At 37.7% G+C, this 16,326-nt stretch overlaps 1 protein-coding gene across 5 annotated transcripts in view; it reads right to left on the bottom strand.

Moving 5' to 3' along the window:
• Positions 1-16,326, bottom strand: part of dgt1 (dim gamma-tubulin 1) — a 333,213-nt gene that overhangs the window by 141,881 nt on the left and 175,006 nt on the right. For all 5 annotated transcript variants that reach the window (XM_067147580.2, XM_067147575.2, XM_067147576.2 and 2 more), the window contains exon 5: positions 3,142-3,310. In XM_067147580.2, coding sequence (XP_067003681.1) covers positions 3,142-3,310 — 169 coding nt within the window. The remainder of the gene's footprint in view (positions 1-3,141; positions 3,311-16,326) is intronic.

A 16,326-nucleotide genomic window follows, 5' to 3' on the forward strand; every position in this document is an offset into this window, starting at 1 on the left:
TCTTAATGTTACCCTAGAAACGCGACGGAGAAATCACCAAACGTCTTTTCTCATATGAAGACTGCGTTAGGGAATTTTCATTGTAATGGTAGGCCCGCTTGCCTGCCATCAGTCACAATCAGGTTGGGGAATTGCATTATAATGGCAGACACTCTCCACCTGCCTTTTTACATCCTCAGAAAGACTGTCTTAGTGGTTTTCCCAACTGAAATGAACATAGGTCATTACAATGACATCAGTAGAATCGCGCAAGTAAAAGCAATAATTTCAAACGAAATACCCGATCAAATTAAAAACCACACTTTTAACGAACAGTACTACGCTGCCGATCTAACAGTCCAAAGTTCCAGAGCAGGAACGACCAGGCCGCAGACAGCCGTGATCCGTGAACACACTTAGTCTTTTTTCAGGGGGAGGGGGGTTGAATAGTTGAGAGTCCCAGGGCAAAAACTATGCCCTTTTACTAATCTGTTTCCTAGGAGTAGCCGATGAGTCGCAAAATCTCAATTCACTACACTGGCGGCGAAAAAATCTATCTGACTTGGAAGCAATTTTCCCTCCAAGCCAGAAGAGAAACCCACTCTTCACTGCCAGTTTTGAATAAAATGAATGTAGAATTTAATAAAAAGTGAAGAGGAAGAAGCTCTTTTTAAGAAACGGCTCTTTTCTGGGTTGAATTTTGAGTTATTTAGTGAATTGTGGTGCTATAATTTGGAATATGCCTAAATTGTAATTCACCAGGCGAGTTGGCCGTGCGCGTAGAGGCGCGCGGCTGTGAGCTCGCATCCGGGAGATAGTAGGTTCGAATCCCACTATCGGCAGCCCTGAATATGGTTTTCCGTGGTTTCCCATTTTCACACCAGGCAAATGCTGGGGCTGTACCTTAATTAAGGCCACGGCCGCTTCCTTGCAACTCCCAGGCCTTTCCTATCCCATCGTCGCCATAAGACCTATCTGTGTCGGTGCGACGTAAAGCCCCTAGCAAAAAAAAAAAAAAATGTAATTCTAGACTAGGTCATACTGCTGCTGCTACTACTACTACTACTACTACTACTACTACTACTACTACTACTACTAAGTGAGCCTCTGCCTTAAGAGTGCACACTCCTCATTCAAAACAGCACATCAGAGTAGGGATCGAATAGCTGGAATACTACGATGAACCAGTGAGTTACGTACCAGCAGTACGGTATCAGAAAATGTATGAACCACTCTAATGACATGCTAAAGAAGAAAGTTTTCTAACTCCCCAGCTATTTCCTGGTAATATTCAGTCAGGCTGTTATACTCGGTATGCAGCAGTAATCCCATTTATCGAAGTTGAGCGGCAGCATATAAGACAAAGAATAACACCACAAAAAATGATCAATGTAATGTTATTGTTGATCAATGTTATGCACTTTCAATACTATAGGCCTTCACATTTAGTTTTCTTCTGACTTTGAAATACCACTCTCATCATAGTCGGTATGGTAAAATTGATTAAAACTTAAATGGTCGGAAATTGTATTTGTTGTAACTTTTGTTATGTAGTACTTTTCGACAAGACCAATAACATAGGTATTTAAAAATTAAATTTTAGGCACCTTCCCCTAAACTACAATTTCATACAGGGTGAATAAAATTGTTTATAACTTAGACTGTAGTTTCATATTTCCTGAATCTATATACTGACTTTCATTAACTTCTGTTAACACATTTTGTCTTGGCTCGGCATTGGTATGAACTTGGCAACAAAAATACAAATTCATGAATGTCTGTGTTATCAAAGTCAGTACAGTAACAATGAATGACATAAATGATCAGAAATTTAATTCTATATAACTTTAGCTATGTAGTATTTATTGATAGGACCACTAATAATATAAATATTTGAGAATTAAATTTTAGGCCTTCCCCTAAGCTACTATTTCACTCAGTGTGAGTAAAATTATTTATAGCCTAGATTGTAGTGGCTCATTCCCCGACTACACATACCGATTTTCATTCAATTATTTTCAGCCGTTTTCTCGTGACGCGTGTACATACATACATACATACATACATACATACATACATACATACATACAGACTGAAATTACGGAAAAGTAAAAAGTGCATTACCTTGTTACTATGGACATGACCGATACAGAAATACCATTCTTTTCAAATTCTGAGCAATGTACAGACAAAATTCTTATTTTATATATATAGATATATAGGAAAACATTAAGGTACAATAATACTGCCTTGAGAAATACCCCTCTTAATTATTACAGAGTCAGATAAAGCTTCACCTACTCTAATTCTCTGAGATCTATTTTCTAGAAATATATCCAATTATGCTCATTTTTGCCAGTAGTCTCCCATGATCCACCCTATCAAATGGTTTAGACAGGTCAATCGCAAAACAGCCCATTTGACCTCCTGAATCCAAGATATCTTCTATATCTTGCTGGAATCCTACAAGTTGAGCTTCAGTGGAATAATCTTTCCTAAAACCGAACTGCCTTCTATCGAACTAGTTATTAATTTCGCAAACATGTCTAATATAATCAGAAAGAATGCCTTCCCAAAACTTACATGCGATGCATGTCAAACTTACTGGCCTGTAATTTTCAGCTGCATGTCTATCACCGTTTCCTTTATACACAGCGGCTACTATAGCAACTCTCCATTCATTTGGTATAGCTTCTTCAACCAAATAATAATCAAATAAGTACTTCAGATATGGTACTATATCCCAACCCGTTGTCTTTAGTATATCCCCAGAAATCTTATCTATCCACTCTCCAAGTAAGCAAAATAAGCTGTGAAATACTTTCACTCTAGAAATGATTAGGAAAAGTCGGAGTACACAAATTCTGTCAAGTAAAACAAGGACAAAATAGTGATGAATCATAACTTATGAACAAAACAAGATAAAAGAGACATATAAATAAATAAATAAATAAATAAATAAATAAATAAATAAATAAATAAATAAATAAATAAATAAATTAGATTGATTTTCAGCCCTCATCAGTTCTGTGCACGGACCTAATTCAGTTTGTCTCTCATTTTAGAACATAAATTAAAAACTGTACCTTAAGGAAGGATTAAGGAAATTGAAAAACTGATATTGCTTATAAGTACATAGAAAGGCACTTCCGTGATTCTTACTTGCAAGGGTCCTCCAAAGAACCATCTATGCTTTCTGCATCTGATGAGTCCATATCCACCCCTCGCCATGTTCCACTGAATGTTGCAACTTCAAGGTCACTATCAGATTCACTAGCGTAATCCAAAACAAGGCATGCATTGTTGTTTACTTTGGTGGCATCAATTTCAGCTGAAACAATCATAAATGGCCAACTTTTCATTAGTGCAAACGGTCTTGTCTTCCTCCACACAGAACGGAGGAATATCTCCCTATGAACAGCAGTTTCAATGGCTGCGGACCAGTCAGCCAGTATATTAAGCAAGGAAAACTGATGATGATGATGATGCTTCTTGTTTAAAGGGGCCTAACATCGAAGGTCATTGGCCTGCAAGGAAAACTGCAATATTAACAAGAAGGAAGCCACCTTCACATAAATATTTAGTAAACACATTTTCATCATTGGTATTCTTAGTTTCTTTATGATTATTATTTTGACTTGTGAGGTATGGCTATGAAGTGTTTAAATCTATTTATTAATATTAGTATTATTATTTATGTAGTTATGTACGGACGATCATATTATTTGTGAGATTATGTCATGAAACATCTGCTGTATATATATTAATATGAATATTTAATATAAGAACACGTAAGTAATAGAATATAATTTATTATTACCTGCATATATGATGTATAATCCAATGAGACATTGTACAACACACTATATAACTCTAGAACAATGCTATATGCAACTAGATTTGTGTAGAAACTTCCTTACATTATAAATAGGCTATTGGAGACTCTCGAATTTATGAGAAAACAGGTTATGTCATATTCTTCTAGAAGCCTGGCCAGGCAACGTATATAAAGAGGCAGTCCTGTGAGTGGGAGTTGTGGACGAGCTTGGCAGTCACAGCGAGAGGACGTGCATGCTTTCCTCTTACTCACTCTCCTCACCAGGCTATCTGTACTAGCCAAGTACTAGTCAGCCAACTGTACTTGTTGGTACATTTCCGAAAGTGCTTTGTCTACAGTGTGTACTTTTTCAGTACGCAGTACGAGCATTGTCAGGAAGCACTTTTCTGTGCTAGCTCTCTTTCAGGTTTTTATTTCAGGAAACTGCAGGAATGGCAGAGCTACAAGACGACCAACCAACAGCGAAACAGTGGTGGAGATTGTACAGTGGGTTGACGCCAGGACCAACCCGCTGAGCCTGGCCCTCCCTGCACTGATGGTGTACTACCGATTGGGACGCGACAGCTACAGAGAGGCCTGCATCAGCATGGAACTCCTCACCAGGCTGGAGGGGGCTGAAGGGAAGGACCTTTCGCCAAGCACCATCGAGGACATCTTAAACTGGGCGATAATCATACGCCCCAACGACCCAGGCATGATTGGCCACTATGAGAGGAGCTTTTCTGCTTACTTTCAGGTCACCCGGCTACCAGGAAGAAAAAGCTGTCCAGCCACACCAGCAGCCAGGAGGCGGCCACTCAGATGTCTCAGGAGACTGCTGTACTTCACAAATAGGGAATTCGATCCCGGCCATTATTTCTAATCCCAGGATTTTGGGATTACACTTGGTCAGTCCTGGGATCCCGGGATTATCCCAGGATTGAAGGTTACAAATAAAAAATAAGAACATCTTACAGAAATCAGCTGCTTAATTAGCGAATTGAAATTTAGACAAAATCAACATATTTTGCGGTATACACCTAGCAAATGTAATCACTCTAACTAATTAGACTTAGGGTCAGACTAACCAGACTTAAAATCACTCAGTCCCTATGTTAAAATTATTCTTTATTATATAAACTTACATAAATTAAAAAACCTTATGTAACAAACTATGAAATTAACTACAATCTCTCTGAACATAGACTAAATAGATGACTTTCAAGCATCAACATAATAAGTAGGTAGAAAATTTCTTGGCAAAAAGTATTTAAAAATAACATTAATCAGTCACATTTCACATTTCTTGTAAATATAAAGAAAACTAATTTAATAGGGACATTCTAATTTGAACTGCGAAAATATCGTATGTGAAATAACAACACATCCAGTGTCTCATCATGAAGCCTGCTTCTCAATTTGTTGCACATATATGCAGCTGCTAAGAAAGTGCGTTCAGGTTCGATGGAAGTTGGAGGAATTGTTAGTAAATACTTATAAGCCTGCTCTAGGTTATAGCTCCGAGTAGAATTTGAAGACCTGTATAGGTTCATTTCCTTCTTAACAATTCTGGAAAGTTCATTTTCATTTAATGCTTCAGGAAACATAATTTTCATGATGTTTTCTATTTCCAGCTGAAGCTTTTTTTTTGAGCGTCAAAGAACATTTTGGTGTATTTGTAGGCTCGACTTGCGTATTTTATTCTTCCTCTTTGTCATTCCTTTTACCATTTAATCTCTCAATTAAAGAAACAATCTGTTTTTTTTATCAGGACTTTGCTCAGACTTGAAAATGTAAGCTTTATTTCATCATCGAATGCCAACACCACATTGGCACTATGAGGATTTTGTAGGTAGCATAATATGCCACTCAACTAATTTCTCCACTGATTTTTCATGTGCTTTTGTAAATGTATCTTGAATTTAAAAGCCAACTTGGAGTTATTGTCATTTAATTGCTTAAAAAGAAACTTACGGGCAGCATGAGATGTGCATAAATTCGCATTGGTGCGATAGAGTGCTTCTACAGTTAATACGACTGGAGTCAAGATTTCAATGATTTTATAATACCAATATAAATGGTCTGTTATTGGACATTATAAATTTTCCAGCTAACTCATTCTTGGTTGCCAGCGTTTCGCCCTTGTGTGCTAGGGTGGGCTCATCAGTTGGTACCTAACACACCAACCAATACGCTGGCTAGTGCATATCGTGGAGGCCACTGCGTAGGCTAATCAACATCAACATCTATATCATTCAATGATTTTGTCGATGAACTCGAAATCGGACTCTTCCAACTGCACTGGATTACTCAAACGCACTGAGAGTTTCGCTTCACGCAGTCTATTTTGCAAATGTTTAAAAATGATGTCAATCCCGAATATCCTGGGATCACGAAAACTACAGGATTGAAAAACGGCCGGGGTCCCAGGATCCTGGTTTTCAAATCCTCTATTTACGAAGTACACACAGGTTGACAAGGCCGCAAACCAGGAGCATCCACCACCTACCAGGGCCACCCAGGGAAGGTCCACCACGCGGGCGCAGACCATCAAGGCGTCCTGGACGGCAGAAGGCGGCACAGAGATGGACATCTCCAGGTGTTCAGAGGCTGCTATGCAGGCTTGGCCTGCTAGTACCTCGTTCACGATGTGGGGCCACCGTCAGGATAGGTGTGGACTCTTAGTGAGGTGCAACCATTTTGGGGGTGATCACCACTACACGGCCTGTGCAGCACTTAAAGAGGCGCTGGTGCGCGCCAACTGAGCAGGGGGCCACCCAGCGTCATGTCCCAGCCCCATCCAGGAGAACCCCGCCTTGGCCTCATTCTTAAGGATCAGACTATATGATTTTCTCCTGACTCTTAATACCACACCACAACACCACCTTAACAACACAAACCTTGCCTGGTAACGTGTCTGACGTGCAAACAGGCAGGTACTCCTGTAGTACCTATCCCACTTCTTCCTGCTATCTCTTTTCTCCTTAGAAATTAATAGTATACCAGCCAACTTTTAAAAAGGTCTATCAGTAAAACTCATGTGTGACAAAAAAAAAAGACATACCCCGGCTTGATGAAAATAATCATACTTCTGGGCTATAAAATGCAAAAAATCATGCTTTAAACAGCATTCTTCAATAAAATCATATCTACTTACATCATAGGCCAATGATTTGTAGATGAACATAACAATTAAGAAATCCATGTTAAACAGCAGCAGGCGGGGTGAATATTAGTTTGGAGCATATATAACAGGACTTCCTTGATAAATTAAGCAGATATGCGATAATTGAAGAAAGCATTACACAATGAAACTTATTTAACGTAACACAGGCAAGAAATAATGTAATACACACAGCAAATCACACGCTAGTTCGACTTTAAAGCCGTATTGTGGCCCTTTTAGCTTCCTGCAAAAAATCTTGAGAAAATGCTTTGTCATAACAGGGACCAGAACTCATGGTCATAGAAACAGACTCTAGAGATTCACAGAGATGGGTGACCTGAACTCTGTTCTATTTTTCTTCACAAGGCTGAAAACACGTTCACATTCTGCATTGCTATGGGGTACGGTGAGAATAGAATAGAAATTCGGTTGTACTTAAAGAGGTCCATCGGCTCCGCGAATTCTTGATATTTGTGCCCAACTGGAATCACTCGCAGCATCTTGATTTGCAACCGAAGTGTCATCTACATGAAGAGCTGTGAACTGCCTCTGAAGCTCATTCACCACCTCATCTGTAGTTTCATTCTCTTCTTTGCATAACAACAGAGAAAACTTTTCCAAGAAAAAACAAAAGGAAGAAGACAGTGCATCTTCAATTTTGTCTAACCTAGCAACCTGAGCATACTTCAACATGTCATCCTCGAATGGAAAATTGTTGATGATGTAGTCACAGGCAGTTCGAAAGTAGTTTCTCACTGATGAAAAGAAAAGCGATTTATCTGCATCCTGGAGATCATTCACTATATTCAAACTCTGAATGCCAAAAACAAACTCATCATCACTTCTTTGATTTTGAATCAAGTTGTACTCAACTTCAAGCAATGAGGAGCTTTTGGGCTTACCAAACTTGGTGAGCAACTACTTAAACAAATCCATTAGAAGTTCTTATAAAATGTGAACTTGTGAGGAAGAAGTCTGAAGGGAAACACTGAATTTGTCAAATACACGAATAGTCACATGAAGGAAAGTGCAAAAGGCCTTGTTCAAGTTTGAGGATAGGAACATAAACAATTTTTCCCCCTCACATATTGTAGCAGAAGTCTTACTTTTTAGGACGGTTTGTCACATCTGGAAGAATATGCTATTCTTTTAGGGCCATGTGTAGTAGCAGAATCAAGAATTCTCTTCTTCTGATACTCTTTGGATCCACTTTGTTCAACTCCAGGTATTCTGAAAGATGTCAAGCTTGTGGAAATGTTTTGTGTAAATAATATTACTTCCTCCTTGAAGAAAGAAAGCGGAAGATCCCACTAGTCCAGTAGTCTATCCAAACATCTGCCTAAAGATAACCACCTACTGTAGTACATACATGCTTTAGAATTTTCTTTGCCTCTTTATGGTGCAAGTTATGAAATTTCTGAAGGCATTCTTTCTTTCTGACACTCTTCTCTAAGAAATAAAATATATCAATAATAATGTTATTTGTTTTACGTCCCCCTAACTACTCTTTTACGGTTTTCGGAGACGCCGAGGTGCCGGAATTTAGTCCCGCAGGAGTTCTTTTACGTGCCAGTAAATCTACCGACACGAAGCTGACGTATTTGAGCACCTTCAAATACAACCGGACTGAGCCAGGATCGAACCTGCCAAGTTGGGGTCAGAAGGCCAGCGCCTTAACCATCTGAGCCACTCAGCCCGGCATAAAATATATCAACAAGGATCTCGTCCACTTAAAGTGGTAAACTTCCAGCACCTTTTCTCAACTACTAGAATAATTAGGTGGCAAATGCAACCTATGACGGCAACACCTGGTTAAACTTTCTTCCGAACTGCTAAAACCATATTTTTGTGTCCAATCATAACAGGAGCATTGTCGGAGCAGAAAGCCACACAGTTTTCAACTGGTATGTTATGTTTGTTTGTTTGTGGATTACTGTAGTCACGTCCTAGTTCGTGAATCATGGGCAACGGCTGAGTGGCCTAGTAAGGGGTCTTGAGAGTCGGGATACCAGTTGCTATGGAATGGGAGCGGGCATCTCGGACTTATTCTGAGTCGTGGCCCTTCTTGTGCTCAGGCGGCTAGGACTATACAATTCACCGGTGGTCCATAACCCATTAGAGGAAAGATCCTCACTTGGACTATGTGCAAGTAGGGTAGCATCCTGCTTCATGAATTTACCGAGATCAGAACATTTTAAGCAAGCCTATGGGAGTAACGGAGTCCCACTCCCATTTGACAGGCGAGGGACTCCTTGGAAACAACTTGGCGAACGAAATGGAATTCGATGGGGAGCTATCAATATTAATGGGGCTTATGGAAGAAAGAAAGTAGAACTGGCTGAGCCAGCAAAGAGGATGCATCTGGATGTGCTAGCAGTAAGTGATATTCGGGTAAGGGGAGATAATGAGGAAGAGTGTACTTGACGGGTGTTAGAAACAGAAGGGCAGAGTCTGGGGTAGGGCTCTTTATCAGGAATACCACTGCACGGAACATAGCTTCTGTTAGGCACGTAAATGAGCGAATGATGTGGGTAGATTTGTCAGTTGCAGGAATTAGGACTAGAATTGTGTCCGTGTATTCACCATGTGAGGGTGCAGATGAGGATGAGGTGGACAAGTTTTATGAAGCATTGAGTGACATCGTGGTCAGGGTCAACAGCAAGGATAGAATAGTGCTAATGGGCGATTTCAATGCGAGAGTTGGGAATAGAACTGAAGGATACGAAAGGGTGATTGGCAAATGTGGGGAAGATATGGAAGCTAATGGGAATGGGAAGCGTTTGCTGGACTTCTGTGCTAGTATGGGTTTAGCTGTTACGAATACATTCTTCAAGCATAAGGCTATTCACCACTACACATGGGAGGCTAGAGGTACCAGATCCATAACAGACTATGTCTTAACAGACTTCGACTTCAGGAAATTTGTATTTGGTTTGTGATTTCTTGATTTTGAGGTTTTTGGGTGATTTTATTGATATATTGTGGTAGTGTTTTTTTAAATTTCATACCTAATTTCATTTTGTTTTTCTTGAGAAATACCTACAGCTAAAGCTTACCCTAAAATCCATAAAGATAACATTCCCATGAGACCCATAATAAACTACAGGCCAAGCCCCATCTATAAATTATCCAAATACATACAAAAATTCCTCAAAAAACATTGTCTTTCAAGCAAAAACAAAACCATAAAAACGCAATAGAATAATGCAGCATTACTAAGAATATAAGAATAGAACATTTCTACAAGCTAGCAACATATGATATAACAAACATGTATCCTAATATACCCACACAAAAAACTATTACTATCATAGAATCCAATCTTTATAACCATAGTAAGCTAAGCAAATTGGAAATAGATGAATTTATAAAACTATTACAATTTGCTATCAATAACAATTATTTCAAGTTCCATGACACTATCTATCAACAGAAAGGATTACCCATGGGATCACCAATATCAGGCATAATAGCTGATATATATATATGGACTATTTAGAACACCAAGAAATCAAAAAAAAAAGAAAGAAATATCATCTATTGGTGCAGGTTTGTCGATGATGCATTCATAATCATGGACAATAGACATACTAATGAAAACATAATCTTAGAACAACTGAATAAAATAGACCCCCATATAAAATTTACCATGGGCACTGAAAATAACAACACCATAAACAACTTGCATATATCCATAACCAGACATAACAACCACCTAACATACAACATATATAGAAAACCTACCCATACATCAAATACAATAAAGATAGACTCCACCCACCCACATACTCACAAGAAAGCTGCATACTATAGTATGAATCACAGAGCATATAACATTCCACTTTCAAAGGAAAATTTAAATAAAGAATTAAACACAATAAACGAAATAGCAAAACAAAACGGATATAAAAGAGAAATGATAAACCGGATCATCAACAAAGTCAAAAACCAACCGAAAACCAAGCTAACCAGAATCACCAAAGATAAAAAAGAATATGCACTGTTTACTTACACCAATAACCATATACATCCCATAACCAATATCTTCAAAAAACAAGGTCTAAAAATAGCATACAAAACTACACGCAATAACACCAACATACTATACAATTCCAAATCAGTTAACAACATAAATAAATACAACCACTCAGGAGTCTATCGCCTCAAATGCAACGACTGCCGAGCCAGCTATGTAGGGCTTACTGGTAGGAGTTTTTTAATACGATATAATGAACATGTAAATGCCGTCAAACACAGACACTTCTCAGCTATGGGTCAGCACATTGACGATCAGAAACACAATTTCACGGACATTAATAGTGACATGCAAATCCTCAATATGAATCCAAAAAGTCCCTTGCTCAGTATAATAGAAGAATTTTACATAAATTTAGACAAATACGTCAATCCGAACTCCAACTTAAACGAAAACATAGACAGAAACAATATTCTTTTTTCATGCAGTAATTCCTTTACTAAAAGATTACTACCTTAAAAGAATTAATAAACAAAAATCCATACGTTCAAATCAACCGCTCCAAGACCTCCTCCCCTCCAACCCCACTCCCGTTTCTAACATTCCACCCATCCCCCCAAACCTCCCCTCTACCGTCGCCAACTACAATCTCAGAGCAACACACATTAGATCTCAACAGGCAGCTACACAGAGTGCGCGGTTCCAACACCTAACGTAAGTGAAACGACATACGATTTACTATTACACTTTCATACCGCACCATTTTCTCACTCATTATTTCTACTTCCAGATACTTTGTTTTTACAACATATATGCTTCTACGATAAAATCAACGTGCTCCCTACCAGGACGCATAACATTCAACGCGTTCTTACAAATGTCACCAACTCAACATATTACGGCACACGAAAAGAACATGCTCCATCAATAATATTCAAGACTCTTAATAGCTCTAACAACAGTGTACCATTTCATTGCCCTGGTCATTTAGAATCGCGACATTGAAATCGTCATTTGCCGAGAATAGCGGTAAAGATCCGTAAATCGTGCGGCAGAAAGTTCGAAGTAATGAAATACAGACTAATGGAATCCATGTGGCCGCTAACATAAGGGAAAATATACAGGCAAACGGAATCCAGGTAACCGTGATATAAGAAAAGTTCACTATAAACCAACAGTATAGTAATGGGAAGGAGCAGTTCACCTGTGGGAACTAGTTCATTTACTCTCGCTCCCAAGAAAGAACTACTTCGCCAACTACTTCAAAATGTTTAACTTTCCCGCTAGAGTAATCTGCAACCGCTGAAGTAGTTCGTCCGCGAACAAGTTCTTTCCCATTCCCTTCACACTCGTGAAGTTTTACAGTTCGAGAAGTGGTTCTCGAGAGACGAGTAAACACTTCACAGTTCGTGGGAGTAAAGTAGTTCACGAGAACTAGTTCGTTCGCGAACTACCCATCACTACAACAGTAGGAATAGTGATGGGCATATCGAATGTTTCCTGCTATCGATTGTTAAACGATAGTCCAGGAGCACAACCGAATGTTTTTATTCGATAGTTTTCATTCGGTTTTGGGTGAAATAACGAGCCCATATCAACTTCACTTCATTCGGTTTCCGAATTGCTAACATTCGTTACGGTAGTTACTAATTACTGCAATTTGCACGCTTTTTACAGTGTACGGTCTTATATTTACTCTGATCCTTGCAATTTCAGCTCCCACAAGATCTGTGCTAATCATTAGGAACAATTTATAGAATACTCATTAACATTATGGACACTGGGACCACGTAGACCTACTTATTTTATTATGAAATATTTAATGGTGCACTTGGTCAGTTTTAGGTTAGGCAATCTCTCTTCGTAGGAGGAAGTACAGTAAAATACAATTTTAGTTACTTAACTGGTATCATGTCAAACAATACATGTGCAAACAGCCGTTAAACATAGCTCTCTTCAAAGCGGTCATAGATTTTCAGATACTTACATTATATTTTAAAAACTGCATTTTAACATGAAAAAATACAACCAAACCGCGAACTAAATGAAACACACATGTAATAGAGCAATAAGCATTTATATGTGCAGTCACTAATATGTCGTAGTAAAAAGTATATAAAGTAGCTAGATCAAATGTTTTCATTCTGTGCACATAGAACAGGTTAGGATAACTAAAACATGTTAAACTTGCAGTATAATTAATCAGACACTTATGCTACCACTGTCTTCCTATAATCAAAGATTTTTGTTCAGGAATATTAAAAGATATAAATGTTTTGCTTTCAGCCTGTTTCTTCTTTCACTCATCTGGCCAGTTTTCGAAAATATTATTCCTGCTGGAACAGATGTTGCAGGAACTGTGAGATACTCTGTGACAATGTGTATAAGAGTTCCATGGCAGATTTGTGTTTCTTCCAGAATTCTGCTGGACTGCTTTTTTTGCCCATGTAATGGAGGAAATAATATTTACGGACCATCATTGGATAATGTTTTAAATAGGCGCGCGATAGTTGCTCTCCTAGACCGTAATACTATTGCATTGGTTCCTATCGTTTCCTTAACATTTGACTACTGCAGGAGAGTTCTGTATCATATAGACCGAATGAAACATCGAATGTTGAAAACAATCGAATGAAACGGTAGTTTGAGACTATCGAATAATTCGATAGTTTTCATTCGGAATGCCCATCGCTAAGTAGGAACATTCGAAGATCGTAAAAAGGAAGAATATACACAGAAGATTTCAAGAAGCTACTGTATAAAGAAATAGCAGATTTTAGAGAGAAGATACTAACATTATCGGAAGAATTAACAAAAATACGAAGTCCAAATGTTATATTTCTCGTAAAGATATAGGGTCATAGGCAAATTACACTGCAATTCGTGTTGTTAAAACTGCAATAGTTGAATTTACGTCATCATATTCTCCTCATAAGATCCTAAAGAATATAAGAAGGCTTTATAACTATGGAAACCGTGGAATTAATGTTATATTTATCTATGTTTTTCATGCATGTACGTGAAAACGCTGTGATGGCCTGCTAAATGGAGATGGGATTGGCGACAGACGGGAACCGAACCGGCCCTGCCCGACAACACAAGTCCAGCGATCAAGACTCGGAGATGCCGCAGATATAAACCAGAGATGATCGCCATATAAGAGGACGAAATTACAGCAGTCCCAGCCCTAAACACAGGCAGAATAAGATAAGTTTAAAAACTGTATTTTTTTTTTCAAAAGTAGATATTTGTGTAGTATCATGTAGTAATTTGTTGGTTGTGTTGATGTAAGGAATGGATCGATGTATCTTCGAGAGATGACTTATAAAGATAGTTTCATCGCGAACGTATTGATAATGCTGTTCAGATGAAGGTGTTTGGTAATCTTCAAAAGCAGATAAGAACTTCCATATGTAGGAAATGTCGCATTCGCCAATGAAGCACTATAATAACGTCTTGTCAGTCGATTTTCAAAGAGTTATGCCATAATCAAGCCGTTCAAATGTACTTGGAGTAAGTAAATACCGGTAATGCAGATCGAATCGTAGGTTACCTAGATCATCATTAATACCAACTTATTGCCAAACGTGAATAAATATGGGTTATATTTATACATATATATTTTGACAAATCAAGTGCATATTGTCAGAAATAGATGTTGTCGATCCATAATATTGTAATTTCATTGGGATATGGAATTATTCAAATCGAGCGTTACATTGAATAGATCAAATGAAGTTTATGTATGCGGTGATGTAAGGATATGATGGAAATATGAGATAGGGAGTGCGAATAATAAATAATAGATATCCTTGAATATTTGTTTGGGGAATGATAATAAATGGAAGGTCGTTTGAGGAAAGAATCTCACGTATAAGTAATTGTATGTAACGCAGTGTAGAATTAAGGTTTTATTTAATGCTTAAAGCGACGTAACCTCGAATAATCTATATGTGACGTATTGGCAAATTGAAGATGGGTTTACAGGATGTTAATGAAGTATGGTCATCGGAAATTAATCTCAATTAACCTACAACTCAGGCTATTATGGCAACCTCAAAGAAAATTTCCACATCCTATTTGATATTTAAGTTGATTTAAGCTGAAACACTAGATTAGTGTCGGCAGGTATGAAATTAGTGTCATCGTAATGTTAGCTAATCACTATTAATGGCTTAGGAACTGTCATCTAAGGTATTCCTTGACTTATTGCAAACATATAATTGAATTTATTAAGCGGTGCGACATATTATAACCTGAATGCAAATGTGTTGAGTCTATCTTGAAGACTTTACAGGTTTCGTAGGAATATTTTGATCACATCTAGTCATGAATAATGATATATATATATTAACGTAGGTAGCTATTACGAGCTACAATCATGAAACATTTCTTATTCTGCGTGTGTTTTCTGAAAGATAAAGTTAGTTGAAGAGCCCAGACAGATAATTAAGCTTACTTACCAAAAGTTAAAAAAAACAGAAAAAAAATTCTCGGATTCTTAAGTTTGAAACTTTGTAAAATATCAATAACCGAAAGTGGCTGTACGGCAGAACTCGACATTCTGCTGGAGCTTAACAGTAGAATCTTATATTTCACGAGAATTTGACTTTATTCATGAAAGTTCCACTTTTATTTTACTCTTGTTGTGTCATTTACACAATTTCAAGCTAATTCATTAATCTAATTAATTTCTAAATGTCAATATAAAGAACTATACAATTATAATTTTTTTCAATAAGAGAATGAGAATATGAAGATAGATTGTAATTCATGAAAGGTCAGGATGAATTCATCAAACAATCGTAATCCATGAAAAATTTTAGGAGAAGAATTATTTGGTAGGATGAGACCATAGGCAATAATGAGGCAGTTTTTTGATTAATTATCATGGACTTCAAGGACTAGTTCAAGATTTTTTTGTTTGGATGAAATACCAATGTACATACAAAATATTTAGAAAATATTTAGCTCATCTGAAAATATGATATAATTTTGAATAAATATTAATAATTTAGAATTTAAGTGATTTTATATTATTTATAGATTATAAGATTAATTTAAGGTAATATCTTACCTGATGATGGTAATTGAGTTTGAAACCGAGTCTTCATGACCAAATATTCCAATCGATGTTCGCATATAATGAAAGGTAGAGAGGGTAATCCCAGTCGGATTCACGGTAAAAAAAAGAATGCTGATGTAACTTATTCCCTGAGATATTGTTCGAACATTGAATTTTCTTGATTGCTGAGTAGGACCGAAAGGTGGTATAGGCACTGTAGCACGGCTCTAGATAAATAGTCACCCATAAGAACGGTGCAAGAAAGGAAATTGTTGCCCACTCGTAGAGCTTGAAAGGAGAAAGACGCCGCGGGACTAAGCGTT

Source organism: Anabrus simplex, chromosome 5, assembly GCF_040414725.1.
Source record: "Anabrus simplex isolate iqAnaSimp1 chromosome 5, ASM4041472v1, whole genome shotgun sequence".
In the NCBI taxonomy this organism is placed as follows: domain Eukaryota; kingdom Metazoa; phylum Arthropoda; class Insecta; order Orthoptera; family Tettigoniidae; genus Anabrus; species Anabrus simplex.